This window comes from Xenopus tropicalis, chromosome 5, assembly GCF_000004195.4.
Source record: "Xenopus tropicalis strain Nigerian chromosome 5, UCB_Xtro_10.0, whole genome shotgun sequence".
NCBI classification, from domain to species: Eukaryota; Metazoa; Chordata; class Amphibia; order Anura; family Pipidae; genus Xenopus; species Xenopus tropicalis.
This window is the reverse complement of record NC_030681.2, coordinates 10481523-10500072: the sequence shown is the minus strand read 5'-3', so window position 1 is coordinate 10500072 and position 18550 is coordinate 10481523. Positions and strand designations below refer to the sequence as shown.

General features: G+C 42.0%; 1 protein-coding gene across 2 annotated transcripts in view; it reads left to right on the top strand.

Annotated features, from left to right (window-relative positions):
• Window positions 1–18550, top strand: part of mark1 (MAP/microtubule affinity-regulating kinase 1) — a 97492-nt gene that overhangs the window by 24068 nt on the left and 54874 nt on the right. For both annotated transcript variants that reach the window (XM_004914790.4, XM_002936023.5), the window contains exon 2: window positions 14835–15038. In XM_004914790.4, the coding sequence (XP_004914847.1) occupies window positions 14835–15038 (204 nt within the window). The remainder of the gene's footprint in view (window positions 1–14834; window positions 15039–18550) is intronic.

Sequence of the window (18550 nt, the reverse complement as noted above, 5' to 3'; positions counted from 1 at the left end):
GGTTTTAAAGGGAGATCATCTCGACGCTCGAACTTATAGAAGTTGGACAGTTTTCTTTTGGTCTGCAATACAGCAATCCCTTTTTATTATTTATGTGACTTCGGACTCCTTCCCATAATCCTAAAATCAATAAGAAAACAGGGAAAGTCTGGGAAAGGGATCTGAGAGCTCTGGCTGTGTAAGTAGTGTCAGGATACAGCCTGGGGTATTAACCCCTTGCCATTCAGCCTGTTTAAAAACCCGTGCAGTGATTGGCCTACGAGCACAAATATTATTGCCCCTTCTCCAAGATTAATACGTCCCTCACCCCTTGGGAGCATCCCAGTAGATTTATGAACAAGCCCTTTAACCGAATTCTCTCTCTGTCAGATCCCTCGGCGCAGATACAAAGGCTTGAATGGCACCTTGTGATTATTTAAAGGGGGCATATTGGCTGATTTATAGGGAGCGCCAATAAAGGGGCAATTTTTAAAGTTAATGAAATAGCCCATAGCAAAAGCAGCGGCATATAGTATTTATTATTTCATACAAGATTAGGGTGGTTTTTAGTTGAAAATAGATGAATTGGGGAATTGGGCTGAGATGGACAGCTTGTAATGAAGGCGTATTTGCCCTTAGAATCCCACAGATCCAAGCTGCCGCTGTCTGATGTTAATATTAAAGTAGGTTAGTAAGCCATATGATAATTCCCTTAATCCACACACACTGTATCCTGAATTCAGGGTCATTTTCTGCTGTTTTTATGTGGTTACTGGTACCATGACGAGCAGTATGCCAGCTTGTGTGTGTGTATAAATGCTGATATATTGTATTTATACCTGCATATTCACAATATGGATGTCCTGCGCATAGGGGATGCCAGTGTCGGGCTATGGAGAAGATTCTAGGGTTTCCTGTACAGCCCTAGACCTCTTATAATGACTGCTAATTCCATTGCATAGAATACTGATATTAGTAGCCTTTGGGCAGCATATTGCCCGTGCCCCTGAGCCAAGCACCTGCCCCCCCCCCCGAGCTAAGTGCCCCCCTAAAGCTGTCAGTGGGCTTCCGCTAAAGGGATGGTTCACCTTTACATACAAAAAGTATTAGAATGGCCAATTCTTAGCAACTTTTCAATTGGTCTTTGTTATATGCTATAATTATTTGCTGCCTTCTTGCTATAGTTTTTGAGTTCTTGGCTCTTTCGAGCTTTCAAATGGGGGTCCCTGACCCCGGCAGCCAAAAAACTATTATAAGCTTTGTGAGGCTACAGCTTTATTGTTATTGTTACTTTTTTATTCATTAACTTTCTGTTCTGGGCTCCTCCATTCATCTTCCATTCACAACGCTGCATGGTTGTTAGGGTAATTTGGACCCTAGTAACTAGATAGCTGCTGAACACAAAGCTAAATAATTTAGAAACCACAAAATAAAAAATGAGGACCAATTGCAGATTGTAGCAATATCTAAATCATACTAAAAGTTTATTTTAAGGTGAACAACCTTTTTAAAGGGGTGGTTCACCTTTAACGTTTAGTATGTTATAGGCTGACCATTTCTAAGCAACTTTTCAATTGGTCTTTATTATTTATTTCTTATTTCTTTCCTTCTTCAAACTGTAGAGTTGAGGTGGGTGCTTACTGTGAGTTGTAATTCACTGGGGGGGCTCTGCTAGAAGCAGGAATTATATTGGCATAGGTCTGAACTTTGTCTTTGTGGCTGGGTCTTTTTCCATTCTTAGCTACTAGGAAATCCAACTGTAAGTATTTTTATTTGTCATGTTTCGTTACTATGTAACAGTGATTTTCCCTGTCCTACCCCTCTGCTGCTTCCCAGACCCTCCCAGTCAATATACAGCCGGAGCCTATTGTCTGTACGTGCACAGCTTGCCGGCCAATCCCATTAGCACGCCACTCGCCGCCCCTTTATTGCGGGAAGAAGATTAACGTTAATGCTATCCCTCTGGGGGTCACACTGAGGAGAATGCAATATTTTTTACATGACACGACAGTCGATAGAGGATGTTATAGGTGCATAATACAATATTCATTGCAATGCCACTTATGCCGAGAGTCCGGTAACGCTGTGCCAATCCTTTCCCCACCCAGGCTGCTCCGAGAAGGGGTTAAATGAGGTGTAAATGATGATTTTCTGCTTCCCCACCGCATGATGTGGTTGTCTGGCAAGATGTCAGCCACCTCTGTGCAGCGGGGAGTTGTTGGGTTAGGCAGGCACAAGCTGGAGCTTGGCACAGAGCTAACTAGCTGTAAAACACACTGTAAACATTGCTGAGATGGTGCCAGCTTCTCCCTGGAAAGCCACTCTGGCCGTTAGAAGGGAACAGAGGGGTGCTTGCAGGCTGGCTGCGGGGAGTTGAGGTAACCATGGCAGCTGCCCGCACAACCGGGAATCTCAACTAGAAACTTTAGTGCCACGGAGGCTCCAAATCATTTCCGAGAAGGGACTGAGATTTATTTGAGTTCCCCAATATTGTCTTTGGGTGCTGCTCGGCCTTTGTGGGAATTGCAATTAAGGGGGTTCACTTTTAGCATATAATGTCCTATTTTTCATAGTTTAAAATTAATTTGCTTCACTCTTATAGTTTTCAATTTTATGCTGGAAAGAGCATAACTGGATGTTGGGGCATCACTGACCCTGACAACCAAAAACTATTTCTCTATGAGCCTTCAGTTTTATTGTTATGTTGCTATCCAGACCCTCTCGTGTTCATCTCCTAGTCTCTAATTCTAACCACTGCCTCGTTGCTAGGGTAAATTGGTCCCTAGCAACCAGATAGTGGGTGAAAATTCCAAACTGGAGAGCTGCTACGTGCACAGTCTGTACGTGCACAGTAAACCACTATATCTGGTTGTTGGGGCATCACTGGCCCTGAGAGCCATAAATTTTTTCTCTATGTTAGCTTTTGATTATCTGCTATCCAGACTCTCTCCTTTTCATCTCCTAGTCTCTAATTCAAACCACTGTCTGGTTTCTAGAGTAAATTGGACCCTAGCAACCAGATAGGGGATGAAATTCCAAACTGGAGAGCTGCTAAACAAAAAGCTGAGTAAATGAAAACCTCAAAAAATAAATAGGCTTTTGAATATTGAATATCACTGTCAACAGCATACGAGACATTTGCCCCTTGAAATTTCTTGCAACCTCTATAAAACCTCCTCTACGATAATAATAATTATATATAGTGCCAGCTGGGGTTGCAGTTTGTCTAGTTTTAAATATTTTGCAAACATGAGACTAAAATAAAAAAATAAAATTAACCTTTTAAAGTAGATTTACCCCATTGAACTGTGGGTCCAGGTGAACATGGCCCAGACCTTCAGCTAGAGGAAGAAAGAAGATAAAGCAGCCGGGCACAAACAGGACCTTAGTCAAAAATGCTGTTTAAAAATATTTGATTAAAGGTTTTTACATCTTTTATATGGTGCTAAAGAAGCCTTATGCTTTTCGTTCCACACCGGGTACCTAATAGGGATGCACCAAATCCAGGATTCTGTTCGGTATTCGGGCAGGATTTGCCCTTTTTCAGCAGGGTTTGGATTCGGGCGAATCCATGGTCCTGGCCCAACCGACTCCTAATCCTAATTCCTTATGATGGATTTGGGGGCTCAGCCGAATCCAAAAAAACTGGGTTTGGTGCATCCCTAGTACCTAATCATAGGCTCAGTGGCCCCAGTGTGGCACAAAATGCGTAAGGCTTTTTTTTGGCACTATGAAAAAGATGTAATCATTTTCAAACAAAAAAATTAAGTAGCATTTTTGCCGGAACCGGGAAGCCAGCAGTGTAAGGTCGTGGGCGGGGAGGGCAAGCAGAAGAGCTCGTCCTGAACCCGCCCTGCTACCCAAAAATGTTTTTGCAGGAGTCTGCCTGAACCCGCCCAACCCACAGGTAATAAACCCACCGGTCCCGCAGGTATCATTCCTAACATCAGTAGGGCAGAAGCAGGCAAGGCATTGTGGAATTTGCTATCTTGCTGGGAGGAGAGCCGATACAATGTTGCAATAGTACTAATAACCAAAGAAAGTAGAGAAGGGACAGAAATGGCTTTCTAACAGCAATTACATTTGCAGATACTTTAAATATAAAATCATTTTTTGATAAACTTATCTCAGAAAGTTGCTTAGAATGATGTTTTCTTTCAAAAATGCATTTCCATTCCCTGGGTGCTCATCCCCTTTAAATGCAGTTTTGCTGGAGACTGGCCGGTACCATAGATCTGTGCATCAGCGGCACAGAAAATATAGGGCAGCCTCCTAATGTAACGGCGCATCAAATAGCGCAGCAGGATCGATAATGCCCCGGGGGATGATTTACATTGAAGCACATTAGGAATATCTGCTGCCAGTGCCATTAACATTTAGAGGTGTTTGGCCCCAGGACAGGGGTCACAGAAACCAAAAAAATTGATACTGGGGACCAAAATGCTTTAAAACCCGCAAATGTGATAATGATTCTGATGCAGATCAGGGGCGGCCCTTCTGCCGTGCACGTGACCCCCATCTTGTTCTGAGAACATGGACTCAGATTCTTCTTTTCCCCATAGGATTGGCTTCTAACATGGGAAACATGCAACTGTATCATATTCCAGCCAAGGGGGGAATGGGTGACCCCCCTAACAGATTCTCACTGGGATTCTGACCCAAAATTTTACACGGCCATGGTTTGTGATCTGGGTAAAGTAGAGATGTCCAATCTGCTGAACATCTGGAAATATTTGGATTGAATGATTATCTGCAGTTCTGGATACAAATAGAGCTATAATAAGACTTTGGCACACAGGGTGATGCAGAGCGGTTGCCAATGCAGAACTTACTAGCCAGGTCAGCAGTGGAGTGGATCTTTGCCCTGTGACCATATATCTTAGTTGGGATCAAGTACAGGTACTGTTTTATTATTACAGAGAAAAGGGAATCATTTAACCATGAAATAAACCCAATAGGGCTGTTCTGCCCCCAATAAGGGGTAATTATATCTTAGTTGGGATCAAGTACAGGTACTGTTTTATTATTACAGAGAAAAGGGAATCATTTAACCATGAAATAAACCCAATAGGGCTGTTCTGCCCCAATAAGGGGTAATTATATCTTTGTTGGGATCAAGTACAGGTACTGTTTTATTATTACAGAGAAAAGGGAATCATTTAACCATTAAATAAACCCAATAGGGCTGTTCTGCCCCCAATAAGGGGTAATTATATCTTAGTTGGGATCAAGTACAGGTACTGTTTTATTATTACAGAGAAAAGGGAATCATTTAACCATTAAATAAACCCAATAGGGCTGTTCTGCCCCCAATAAGGGGTAATTATATCTTAGTTGGGATCAAGTACAGGTACTGTTTTATTATTACAGAGAAAAGGGAATCATTTAACCATGAAATAAACCCAATAGGGCTGTTCTGCCCCAATAAGGGGTAATTATATCTTAGTTGGGATCAAGTACAGGTACTGTTTTATTATTACAGAGAAAAGGGAATCATTTAACCATGAAATAAACCCAATAGGGCTGTTCTGCCCCCAATAAGGGGTAATTATATCTTAGTTGGGATCAAGTACAGGTACTGTTTTATTATTACAGAGAAAAGGGAATCATTTAACCATGAAATAAACCCAATAGGGCTGTTCTGCCCCCAATAAGGGGTAATTATATCTTAGTTGGGATCAAGTACAGGTACTGTTTTATTATTACAGAGAAAAGGGAATCATTTAACCATGAAATAAACCCAATAGGGCTGTTCTGCCCCCAATAAGGGGTAATTATATCTTAGTTGGGATCAAGTACAGGTACTGTTTTTATTTTGACAGAGAAAAAGTAAATAATTTTTCCGTAATTCGGAACTTTCTGGATAAAGGATCCCATACCTGTACCTGTCTGGGTTCCCTAGCAAGGTTGGTGCAGCTCATTACAAAGGTGCATAGTGAAAGGTCACTCTGTCACTTGCAGTACCACTTTTCGCCATAGGCTGGAAATCTCACCTGTAGGCTGAAATAAAACAGAGCCACCAAGTCCCAATAAGCTCAGGCAAAATGGTAATGTCTAGATGGCAGAACCCACTGGCAAAGCTGTGTTTTCCCCCAACCGGAATCATTCTGACCTTCTTTAGGCCTTGCTGTAACTGAACTTGTTTTCAATTCCCCCCAGGGCTATTTAGTACAAGTTCTGCCCATTGAGACCGTGCTCCATTCTTTCCCACTCCGGCAGCTTCTCCCTGGCTACTGATTAGACTCTGCTAGCCATTCGCTGCTTTTATGGCCATTCCAACGTGCCACTGAGCCGGAGATAATCTCAGGGCTTCTTAACAAGAGGCTACCGTTTGGTGCTTCTCAAACCCTTGATTTTAAAACCTTTTCTCACATGACTGCTCTGTACTGTAGCAGCCGTATCATATAGTTGGATCTATACTGAGGTTTATTGGGGGATTTCCACCGAAAGCTTTCTTTTTGCATACTGAAAGAAAATCTAATTCTCAGTTAAAGGGGAAATCCACCCAAACACAACTTAAGCTTTTTGAAAAGAAAACACAATTTCAAGCAACTTTTCAAAATAAATAAATTAAAAAATATGCCTTTTCATGATTATTAATGTAATAATATGGTTTGAAACAGTTCCCTAAGCCCCGCCCCCTGTTCCCCTGCTGATCTGGCTGGCTACTTTGGGACTCAAATAAAATGTAACAGTAGTCGCCTGTCCTCAGCCTGCCTCCCCCCAATCCCACAATTCCCTGCTGCACACATGATGCCAATAAGGAAAGGAATATCCCTTTGCAAAGCATTGTGGGTTATGTAGTTCTTGCATGCTGTCTGTAAGCTGTGGGGAAGTTGTTACAATTTGTAACATCAATGTTTCAGTCCCTCCTCCCCTGCCAGGATTTCAAATTTTGCAGGGAAGAACTGTTTTGCAGCTGGATTTCGGCATATAAAAATGGTATTTATTCATACTTCTTGAAGGAACAGATTACAGTGATATGTGTTGTAGGGCTTTTTAATACATTTTGGTTCAGAAGTTGAAGTTCCCCTTTAATTTCCAATATACATTTGTAGCACACTTCCACTGCTTTTAAAGAGGCTTTTTTTAACCTCTATGCATGTATGAGGTACATGCGTAGATGTACATATTCAAAGACAATTTGCAATTGATCTTCATTTTTATTTGTGGGTTTTTTTTTTCATTATTTCACTTTGTTAAGCAGCTTTAGCGGTTTCTGGATTTTGTTATCTGCTTGCTTGGGTTAAAATTACCTTAGCAACCAGGCAGTGGTGTGAATGAGAGACTGGTATGAATAGGAGAGGGCCTGAATAAAAAAAAAAGTAATTAAAAGTAACAATAAAATTGTAGCCTCACAGCAGTAGTTTGGAAAGAGTAAGATGATTAGGTAGCCTACTCCAGTGAATTAGCCCAGTCCATTCTGTTCTATTTGGTTCAGTGTGGTGCTGGGGGTACGGGCAACATAGGTAAGAATAGGCTGGGCTATCCTATGTGTTCCTATGGGCTGGGCTATCCTATGTGTTCCTATGGGCTGGGCTATCCTATGTGTTCCTATGGGCTGGGCTATCCTATGTGTTCCTATGGGCTGGGCTATCCTATGTGTTCCTATGGGCTGGGCTATCCTATGTGTTCCTATGGGCTGGGCTATCCTATGTGTTCCTATGGGCTGGGCTATCCTATGTGTTCCTATGGGCTGGGCTATCCTATGTGTTCCTATGGGCTGGGCTATGTTACGTGTTCCTATGGGCTGGGCTATCCTATGTGTTCCTATGGGCTGGGCTATCCTATGTGTTCCTATGGGCTGGGCTATCTTATGTGTTCCTATGGGCTGGGCTATCTTATGTGTTCCTATGGGCTGGGCTATGTTACGTGTTCCTATGGGCTGGGCTATGTTACGTGTTCCTATGGGCTGGGCTATGTTACGTGTTCCTATGGGCTGGGCTATGTTACGTGTTCCTATGGGCTGGGCTATCTTATGTGTTCCTATGGGCTGGGCTATCTTACGTGTTCCTATGGGCTGGGCTATCTTATGTGTTCCTATGGGCTGGGCTATCTTATGTGTTCCTATGGGCTGGGCTATCTTATGTGTTCCTATGGGCTGGGCTATCTTATGTGTTCCTATGGGCTGGGCTATCTTATGTGTTCCTATGGGCTGGGCTATGTTACGTGTTCCTATGGGCTGGGCTATCTTATGTGTTCCTATGGGCTGGGCTATCTTAAAATTATTTGCCTTCCTATTCTGCCTCTTTCCAGCTTTCAAATGGGGAGCACTCAGGGTCGGACTGGGGGGCTTCTGCCTCAGGGGCCCCAGCACCCGCCAATGGCCCCCACCGCCTTCTCCCCTCCCCCCCCCCCCGCAGGAGCCCCCAACACCCTCCCCCAAGCACACCTAAATGAAACTCGTCTGCGTCTCATTAGGGAAGGGAGACCGGCGGATCCCAGGAGCGCCCAGTGGCGTTCAGGTCTGGGCCGCCGCTGGGAGCCCTGACCCCAGCAACTAAAAACTTTGTGGGGCTACAATATACTTTATATTACTTATTTTTCTATTTTGGGCCCTTCTCTATTCATACCCCTGTCTCTCTTTCAAACCATAGCCTTGTTGTTAGGTTAAATTTGACCCTAGCAACCAGATAGCTTCAGAACGAAAAGCAAATACCATGTGAATACTCTGTGCTCGGCTAGTTGCCAATATTACAAGGATTTAAATTCTGAGTTCTATTGAGAAGGAAGACCTTTTGAATACGGACTATGGTTTATTTTAATAAATACAGAGTTGTCAAAAAGAGGTTGTTTTTTTTCCTCTTTGAATTTTTGGAATGGGTTGGGCTTTGTTTGACAACAGACAAGATGGCTGAACAAACACTGCAATGAAAACATGAATTCTGCTTCATAGATAACATTGCTGCCCCTATAGTATAGAAATAACTGATTTGAATGAAGGGGTATTCAAATTCATATTTTGGTTTAACTGGTCCTTTAATGTACTTGTATTTCCCTTAAAGGTGCAGCGCTGAATGTGGCTTTCCCATTGCTAGCAGGGCAATGCAATTTACAGTATATAGTGCAAGTTATAGAGTTCACCGTGGGCATTGGGTTTCACTGCAAGGGGTGCTTTTATGGGATTAAAATATCATTTGCAGGTGTAAATTTGGAAACTGCTTTGCTGACTAAGTCACTGGCTCTCAAAGTCAATGGCAGCGCCTCCTCTGATGCCGGGCGTTTTGTGTTTTGTCTGTTTGCTATGGAAAGTATAAGCATTACGCTGTGGGCTGGGCTAGGACACAAGCAGGGCATTTTACAGGGTGAGGGTCCTATTCCCAAGCATGATTATATTACACATTTATTAATATACTCTGAAAAAGTAAAAAATAGGTCATAAAAGGGCCTATAAAACCAAATGTAACATTTTGCTCAATAATAGAAAATGCAATTCTAAACAGCTTCTTAGTATATATTACATTTCAGTTGTTTGTAAATGTAAACGCAGCTGAAAGGAGGGAACCCCACCTCTGGGCCCAGCACAAAACAGAAACCTCTAATTTACCTATCCCTGTAATCTGTTCCTTCAAAAAGGATGAATAAATACCATTTTATATGCTGAAATCCAGCTGCAAAACAGTTCTTCTCTTTTTGCATCATTTGAAATCCTTGCAGGGGAGGAGAGACTAAAACACTGATGTTACAAATTGTAACAACTTCTCCACAGCTTACAGACAGCATGCAGGAACTACCTAACCCACAATGCATTGCCCTGGGATGTTCCTTTCCTTATTGGCATCACGTGTGCAGCAGGGAATTGTGGGATTGGGAGGATGCAGACTGAAGCCAGGCTGAGGACAGGCGACTACTGTTACATTTTATTTGAGTCTCAAAGTAGTTTGAAACCATATTATTGCAGTAAAAATCATGAAAAGGCGGCATATTTTGCAAAGTTGCTTGAAATTGTGTTTACTTTTCAAAAAGCTCAAGTTGTGTTTGGGTGGAGTCCCCTTTTAATACATTATCTGCCTCTCCCTTCCTGCACTCCTCAAGCCGTGTAGCAGAAGCCAGCTGAATCAGGTCTGCTCATCAGCCGGCGTCTGCCACATTGTTTCAGAAGTCAGAATGAGCGACGCAGAGACTGAGGTTACAGTTACAAATAACTGAATGTATATCAGAAAGTTGCTTAGAATGACATTTCTCTGTCACATAGGGGTTACGTCCCCTTTTGATTATGTCACTGTGATGGGATCTGTGTCATCGACTCGCCAGGAGCCAGAATGGCGTAACCCGAACCGTGGAAATTGCATAGTGTTCATAGTTCCAGGGCTTGTTTGCAGCAGCCATATACTGATTTATTGGTAGCAAAGGAGATTCAGCCTTGCAGGAAACTGGCACGGAACTCTATTGTAGTTGTTTGATATGAGTAGCAGCCGGCTGGCCGACATAGTACAGGTATGGGATTACTATAAGCAAATAAGCAAATAATTCTAATTTTTAAAAAGGATTTCCTTTTTCTCTGCAATAATAAAACAGTACCTGTACTTGATCCCAACTAAGATATAATTACCCCTTATTGGGGGCAAAACAGCCCTATTGGGTTTATTTCATGGTTAAATGATTCCCTTTTCTCTGTAATAATAAAACAGTACCTGTACTTGATCCCAACTAAGATATAATTACCCCTTATTGGGGCAGAACAGCCCTATTGGGTTTATTTAATGGTTAAATGATTCCCTTTTCTCTGTAATAATAAAACAGTACCTGTACTTGATCCCAACTAAGATATAATTACCCCTTATTGGGGGCAGAACAGCCCTATTGGGTTTATTTAATGGTTAAATGATTCCTTTTTCTCTGCAATAATAAAACAGTACCTGTACTTGATCCCAACTAAGATATAATTACCCCTTATTGGGGGCAGAACAGCCCTATTGGGTTTATTTAATGGTTAAATGATTCCCTTTTCTCTACAGGTATAGGACCCATTATCCAGAATGCTCGGGACCAAGGGTATTCCGGATAAGGGGTCTTTCCGTAATTTGGATCTCAATACCTTGTCTGCTAAAAAATCAATAAAACATTAATTAAACCCAATAGGATTGTTTTGCATCCAATAAGGATTAATTATATCTTAGTTGGAATCAATTACAAGGTTCTGTTTTATTTCTACATAGAAAAAGGAAATCAGTTTTAAAATTCTGAATTATTTGATTAAAATCTATGGGAGTCTATGGGAGACGGGCATTCCGTAATTCGGAGCTTTCTGGATAACGGGTTTCCGGATAAGGGGTCCGATACCTGTAATAATAAAACATTACCTGTACTTGATCCCAACTAAGATATAATTACCCCTTATTGGGGCAGAACAGCCCTATTGGGTTTATTTAATGGTTAAATGATTCCCTTTTCTCTGTAATAATAAAACAGTACCTGTACTTGATCCCAGGTAAGATATAATGAATCCTTATTGGGGACAGAACAGCCCTATTGGGTTTATTTAATGGTTAAATGATTCCTTTTTCTCTGCAATAATAAAACATTACCTGTACTTGATCCCAACTAAGATATAATTACCCCTTATGGGGGCAGAACAGCCCTATTGGGTTTATTTAATGGTTAAATGATTCCCTTTTCTCTGTAATAATAAAACAGTACCTGTACTTGATCCCAGGTAAGATATAATGAATCCTTATTGGGGCAGAACAATTCTATGGGGTTTATTCAATTAGATCTCCATAACTTAAGTCAAAGCTACGGAAAGATCCCTTATCCGGAAAACCCCAGGTCCCGAGCATTCTGGATAACAGGTCCCATACCTGTACTTTTCTTTCTCTTCAGCCCCTCTCCTATTTATCTTTCAGTCTCTTATTAAATCGCAGCCTGGTTTATAGGGTAAACTGGACCCTAGCAACCAGATAGCTGCTGAACAAAAAGCAAAATATTTTTTCAATATAATTATTTACTATGAAAAAATAAGTAAAACCTATTACAAATTGTCCTTTGGTATGAATGTCTGCATCATACCAAAAGTTGATTTATAAGTAAACCACCCCTTTAACACATCCCTTTATGCAGTCTGTGACCCCACAACATGCTCCAATTGACCTATGAGGAAGCACGTTGCAAAGGAAATTTCCTACCCACAGACTCCTGCAACTTTTATATTCAACATATGTATCAAATTCTGGGAATACGTGTATCAGAAATGTTATAGAATGTTCTTTCCCATACTGTGAAATTACAGGCTATTGTCCCAATTCTGTTGTCCCATTGTGTGCGCATTCAAACTGCTATTTAACAAGGACACAGAGGCTGTGTGTTTAAATACAAATAAGTGCTGAGATATGAGGGACAGGATAATTAATGGTTCTTTAATTCAGGGTTACAGGGTAGGTTTGAGCAGAGTGAGTGGGAGGGAGTGCAGCGCTGAGCACAGTTCAATGGCCACTTAATTGGGGGGGATCCAATTGGCGGTGCCATCCTGCATTAATCTGAGTTGGGACATTTGGCTTAAACTATAGTGTCTGTGCTGCTTCATTGGCCGCACTTCAACTTGTCCGCTCAGTACAGTTTGCTTATCTCTACATGTGGACTTCAAAGGGGAACTAAACCCCCCAAATACGATAATGGCTAATGAAGATTTAATGCCTGTCTTGGAACAATGTAACAGAAGTCAGACTTGCACGCTACTTCATAGGTCTGTGAATCGGCCAGCTTCTGCTACATTGTTGTAACAGGCAGCTTCCAGGGTAGATACTGCTGTTAATAGTGATTTTATTTAAGGTGGCCATACACGGCCAGATCTGCTCATTTGGCTTGATTTGGCGTCCAATATGTGGGGCCATATTTGGCTTTTGCGAACATTGGACTTAAAGGAGAAGGAAAGGTAAAAACTAAGTAAGCTTTATCAGAAAGGTCTATGTAAATACAGCCATAAGCACTCACAGTAACGCTGCACTGAGTCCTCTGTCAAAAGAAACAGGATTTGTTGTCTCTTTGTTTTCCTGTGCCAGAGACATGCAACTCTCTCCTCTTTCCCCTCTCCTGCTCCCCCCTCCCTCAAGAATGTTAAGAACTCCCTCCCCCCCCTTAGGAATGTGAATCTGAGCCAATCAGCAGGAAGCTGACTCATAGTCTTACTAACTGAGCATGTACACCGGTCTTGGTGCAGGAGCGAGGCATTATGGGAACTTTCTTTACAGAGCTCAGTGTTATTTTTTCCTGTGAGGCTTCTGATCATCTGAACAGGAGAAATAGGGGGAGACTTAAGGGCACTATTGAGACAACTGAAGGTATGCCTGCAGCTTGAAATTAACTCTTTAGTTGCCTTTCCTTCTCCTTAAAGACAGGCTTATCTGCCCATGTATGGGGCCCTCTGAGAGGCCTCCCCAAATTGGCCAGATGTCGATCAGACAGGCTTGATTTTTCTTCAGATCGGGGGCCATATAGGCTCATTGATGCAATCCTGTCTCCTACTTTTCCTATCCCCATTCCAATGCGAGTGTTTGGTCGATATCGCCCACCCAAGATGGGCACATTTGGGGAATGATTTGCTTATTTGGCCACCTTGCCAAAGGAGCAAATCTTACTGTGTATAGCCCCTTTAGTACAGTGGAGCCTGGTCAGGATTGGAGAATGTATGTTCCAATGCGGTCCTTGCTTGCCTAATAGATATCTGCCCAATTTAGGACAGATATCAGTCAATAGGGCCAATGCATGGGCAGAAAAGCTGCCGACTTGCTCTGCAGAGGCCTGTTGCTGAAATACAGCCTTGTTACGTTCTTCATTGCCAGCTATTGTCTGCTTGCCCAGCGGCTATCTGTAGTGCCCTCGACTTGGTGCCAGGAAGTCTTGTGCCTGGTTACAATTGATTCATCCATCATCGAAGCCTTATCTCCCATATATTTCCTCCGGAACAATTAACACATCTCTCTGTTATTAATACTAGTGTCTCGTTTATGTCAAGCAATTTGTATTCCGGGGATTCCAGTTTCCTTATTATGCATCACAAACTCCTGCAGATGGAATAATGGGCATTGGGGGCACAACACAACACAACAAAAGGGGTGGTTTACCTTTAGGTTATATTCTAGTATGTTATAGAATGGTCTATTCTTAGCAAATTTTCAATCGATCTTCTTTTTTTTTTTATAGTTTTTTTTAATTATTTGCCTTTCTCTTCTGACTCTTTTAAATGGGATTCACTGACCCCCGCAGCCAAAAACTATTCCTTTGTGTGAGGCAACAATCTTATTGTTACTGTTACTTTGTGTTACTTATCTTTCTATTTAGGCCCTCCTCTATTTATATTCCTGTCTCTCTTTCAAACCGCCGCCTGGTTGCTAGGATAAATTGGACACTAGCAACCAGATAGCTGCTGAAATTCCAAACTGGAGAGCCAAATAATTGAAAAACCAGATATAATAAAAAAATGAAGACCTATTGAAAATTGTTTTAGGATAGCACTCTCTGCGTCATGCTAAAGGTTAATTTGAAGGTGAATAACCTATTAAAAAAAGGTTATGTTGCTATTGCCCAATGGCAGATTACATCCACTATACTCTGATAGCCCTGTTATCATTACATTGGGCATGCATAACTTGAGTGCCCTATTGCTTTACTCTCATTGGTCTGTGCATGTATGTGGGGGCGGAAGACTAATCAAGGGGCGCAGCTAATATCTATATCTGCAAAATGCTGCTTTCGAGGCAAAAGGGATCCATTGTTTTGTACCACAATACAAACCCTTGATGCCAGCTATTTTATTATAGACATGTAGGTAGGATATATATGACTAAATGACAGTAGTGTATTATTTATAGAACCCATCTTTGTGCCCAGAATTTATACTGCTCTACTGTTCCCCGCAGCACACGTCACTGGATGGCTACCCAGAACCTCCCGTCCCACCGACGAAATCCAGCAGCCGGCAGAGCCTTCCTCGATGTCGGAACTCAATCGCTTCCACGACGGATGAGCAGCCCCATATTGGGAATTACCGCCTGCTAAAGACCATAGGGAAAGGGAACTTCGCCAAGGTGAAACTGGCTAGGCACGTGCTTACTGGCAGAGAGGTAAGTGGCTCTATAGTTAACAGGATATTTTACTAATCGGATCTGCATCCTGGGAATATACTTGTGGTTCACTGTAGAACTGTACTAGTGCTGTCAGTTTAAATTCATCAGTTAAATGGCTAGAACCATCCACATGGTGCTACAAGTATATTCTATACAGCCTTACTATGTGCCTAGATTGTATGGCACAGCCGGGAAGGAGCCATTTGGGACTGGTGGGGTGGGGGGGTTCTAATGGACTAAACAGCTGCTCCCAACTTGAAACTGTATCTGTTTGACATCCCTGACCCAGGCGAGACTTAATAACCGCTCATTGTAGCAAATTGAAGCTATAGTAGAATTTGGCTAAAAGCTATTGCATTTAGCACGCTCAGCAGCATTACCCGTATTGTACAAGGTGGACTTTTCTGTAACGTATACCAAATAAATCAATCCTTTGCCACTGAAACATCAGATACGGGTTTGTCTGTGTGTATATTAAAGGCAGTAAAGTATTATATTGGTGATAGTGTTCATGTTTTTTCAATGAAAGGCCCAGCTATATTTAGTCATGGGCCATTTGTCCGCATATAGCAGAATTTGACTTCAGACGATAGATAGGCAGTTCTATGTGACTATAGTACTATAAAATACACACGCATATACATAAATATCTATAATTCTATATATAAACAAATATTTATAATAAGAGTACCTCTGCTGAAAGCATATTGACTAGTATATGGGCAGAAAATGTATATCCCCTAGATAGATAGATATGGCCTAGATAGTTAATCAGAGGCCACCAATGCGATACCTTTATTGGCCTAGGCATTTTACATACTGTCATCCGTAGGGAAAAAGGGAAACAACTCCATGTGGCCCATTCATTAAAGCACAAATTTTCGCTAACAAAAAGCACGATTGCAGTAAACATGATAATTTCTGATGTACAAAAATTGCGCAAAAATTATTTTCTTGGTCGTGCGAAAATATTGTGGCTGCGATACGAAAGTAACACAATTTTTGTATCCGAATGCTCGTAAACGGCACAAAAACCTTTCTAGCTTGCAAACAAAATGTATGATGTTGGAAGCCTTGCATAGGACTAAATGGCACTCTATAGACCCAAACTGGCGAAAAGATAGTCACGATACCAAAGCTTGAATGAATAATGAAATTTTCGTAGTCGTTATGAAAAGTAGAACTTTTTTGTGGAATAACGAACGTACCGCGAAAAAGTCTGGAAATTTTAGCGATATTATTGTGGATATTACGAAATGTTCTATAAGTTGGAAAAAATACGAATTTTTCTCAAACGTGGTCAATAGTGCTTTAATGAATGGGCCCCCATGTGTCTCATGAGTATTTTGCCAGGTCCTCGTGCTGCTAAACATGGGAAATTTCATGGCTCTGCTCCTCACTGTCACTCAGTGTCATTGGCAATCCACTAAAGGGGAGCACACCCAACATGCCTACCCGATAGTAATGTACGGGTCAACCCACACCCGACCCTAACCTGCTCCTCCTAAACTCATGCCCAAACCGGCCCGTGGCTCCCCTATATTTATAGGCCGGAGCCTGCCCTGCCCATGACATCAGGATGGCACGCAAAGCCAGAAGCGAGGCAGTGAGGAAGACATAAGGCATGGACCCGCATGCGACCTGCTATTGAAGCACAGATATCAGACTGAACCCACCCGCCCCGTGCATTGCGGGCTGACCCGCACATCACTACTACCCGACCAAACGCTGGCCTAAAATTGGTCAGATCTAGATTGGACAGGTTTGATTTTCCCTTGGATCGGGGACCTCATTGGCTCATTGATGCGGTCCTCAGTCTGACAGTGCCTAAGCCTGCCCTTTTTCATTCAGTTTTTTTTGGCCCTAGGGCCAAACAATCAAATTAACCCGACATTGGCCACCTTGGGGAAAAGATCCGCACATTTAGCGACCTCGCCAAATCAGTATCAGTGGATTGCCGTATGTATGGCCGACTAAACTCTGGTCACATGGACTTGAGTCTTGTCCATTAGTTATGTGTGGGTCCCGCGGGTATCGGGCCAGCCCGTTCATGAAGGACAATTTATCACCTGCCTGCCTTTAAGGGTGAAGACACACAGAGCTACTTAGTAGCAGCTACTTGTCACAGCTGCTAAACGCCAGATAATCCCCTGCTATAGACAATACTGAGAATTGCCTCTGCTAAAACACACATAGAGACAATTATCAGTAAATGATAATAATTTCTGTAACCATGACAAGTGGCTGCTACTAGTAGCTCTGTGTCTTCACCCTAAAGGCTTATTTACCTTGCGTTACTAAAGTGAGTACCCCGCTGTGTCTTTGCCTGACTCAATGCTATTCCTGGTATTTACAGATTTTTCCCCATTGGTTTGGTTTACTTAGAGAAAAAAAAATAACATTTAATAGAACTTTTTCACATGCATTGAAAGAGGCAGAGTGGAAAATCATTAGCTATGCTTTGTATTCTGTGGCGCTGAAACATAATATGGGTTAGTAACGTGGGACACTGCTGCGCCCATTGCTGATATAATTATTATTATTTCAAACCAGTATGGCAGGTTTGTATTGGCTGCGCAGTACAGAGCGGGGAGTATCAGGGCTCAAGTTTATATAGAATCAAACAGTTATCCCTGATCTGTTGGCTTATCATTATATAGCGGCAATATATACTGCAGCACTTTACAAAGATTTCACATCAGTCCCTGCCCCTTTGGAGCTTACAATCTAAGGTGAGTCTTAACAGGAACCAGTAACCCACCTGTATGTTTTTGGAGTGTGGGAGAAAGCCCCAAATACCTGGAGGAATCGCAGGGAGTTGTGGTGCTATGACTTCTGAAATATAATAGCATAGTTTCTGAAGCTGAAAAAAGACACATGCTTATCAAATTAGGTTGACCAGAGCACAAACTATACCCCCAAACAAGTCTCTATAAAAATATATTGCATAAACAGCTCATATGTAAAACCCTGCTTCATCTAAATAAACCATTTTCTTATAAATATACTTTTTACTAGTATGTGCCATTGGGTAATAATAAATAAAAAATTGCCATTTTTAGAATTAAGGGCCACCCCCTGGGATCATAGGAGTCACAGTGCACACAAACAAGCCAAGGCACACATACATGCTAGGCCCCATCAGCCAATGAATGGGCAGAGTTCTGCCTTTTGCTCCCACACTACTTCCTGTAACAGTTAGAGCTGCATCACTTCCTGTCAGCTGATCTCTGAGGGAGCACACAGCCCATCACTAAATGGCGGCTCAAGGGGAGGGATATAAAAGGGCAATATTTACTGATATATAGTCCAGTTTGGCGAGATTCTTTAATAGGTCACTGAGCATAATTTAAACTAAATGAATAAGTATTCAGTTTTCCTTTTTAAAAAAAAAATTCAGGGACACATCTAATAAATACACATTGCAGGGCTTCTACCCCCAGTTCTAATTGCTGGATATAAATATATATATTTTTTTCTCAATGGAAGAGAGTTGGCACGCATTCCTA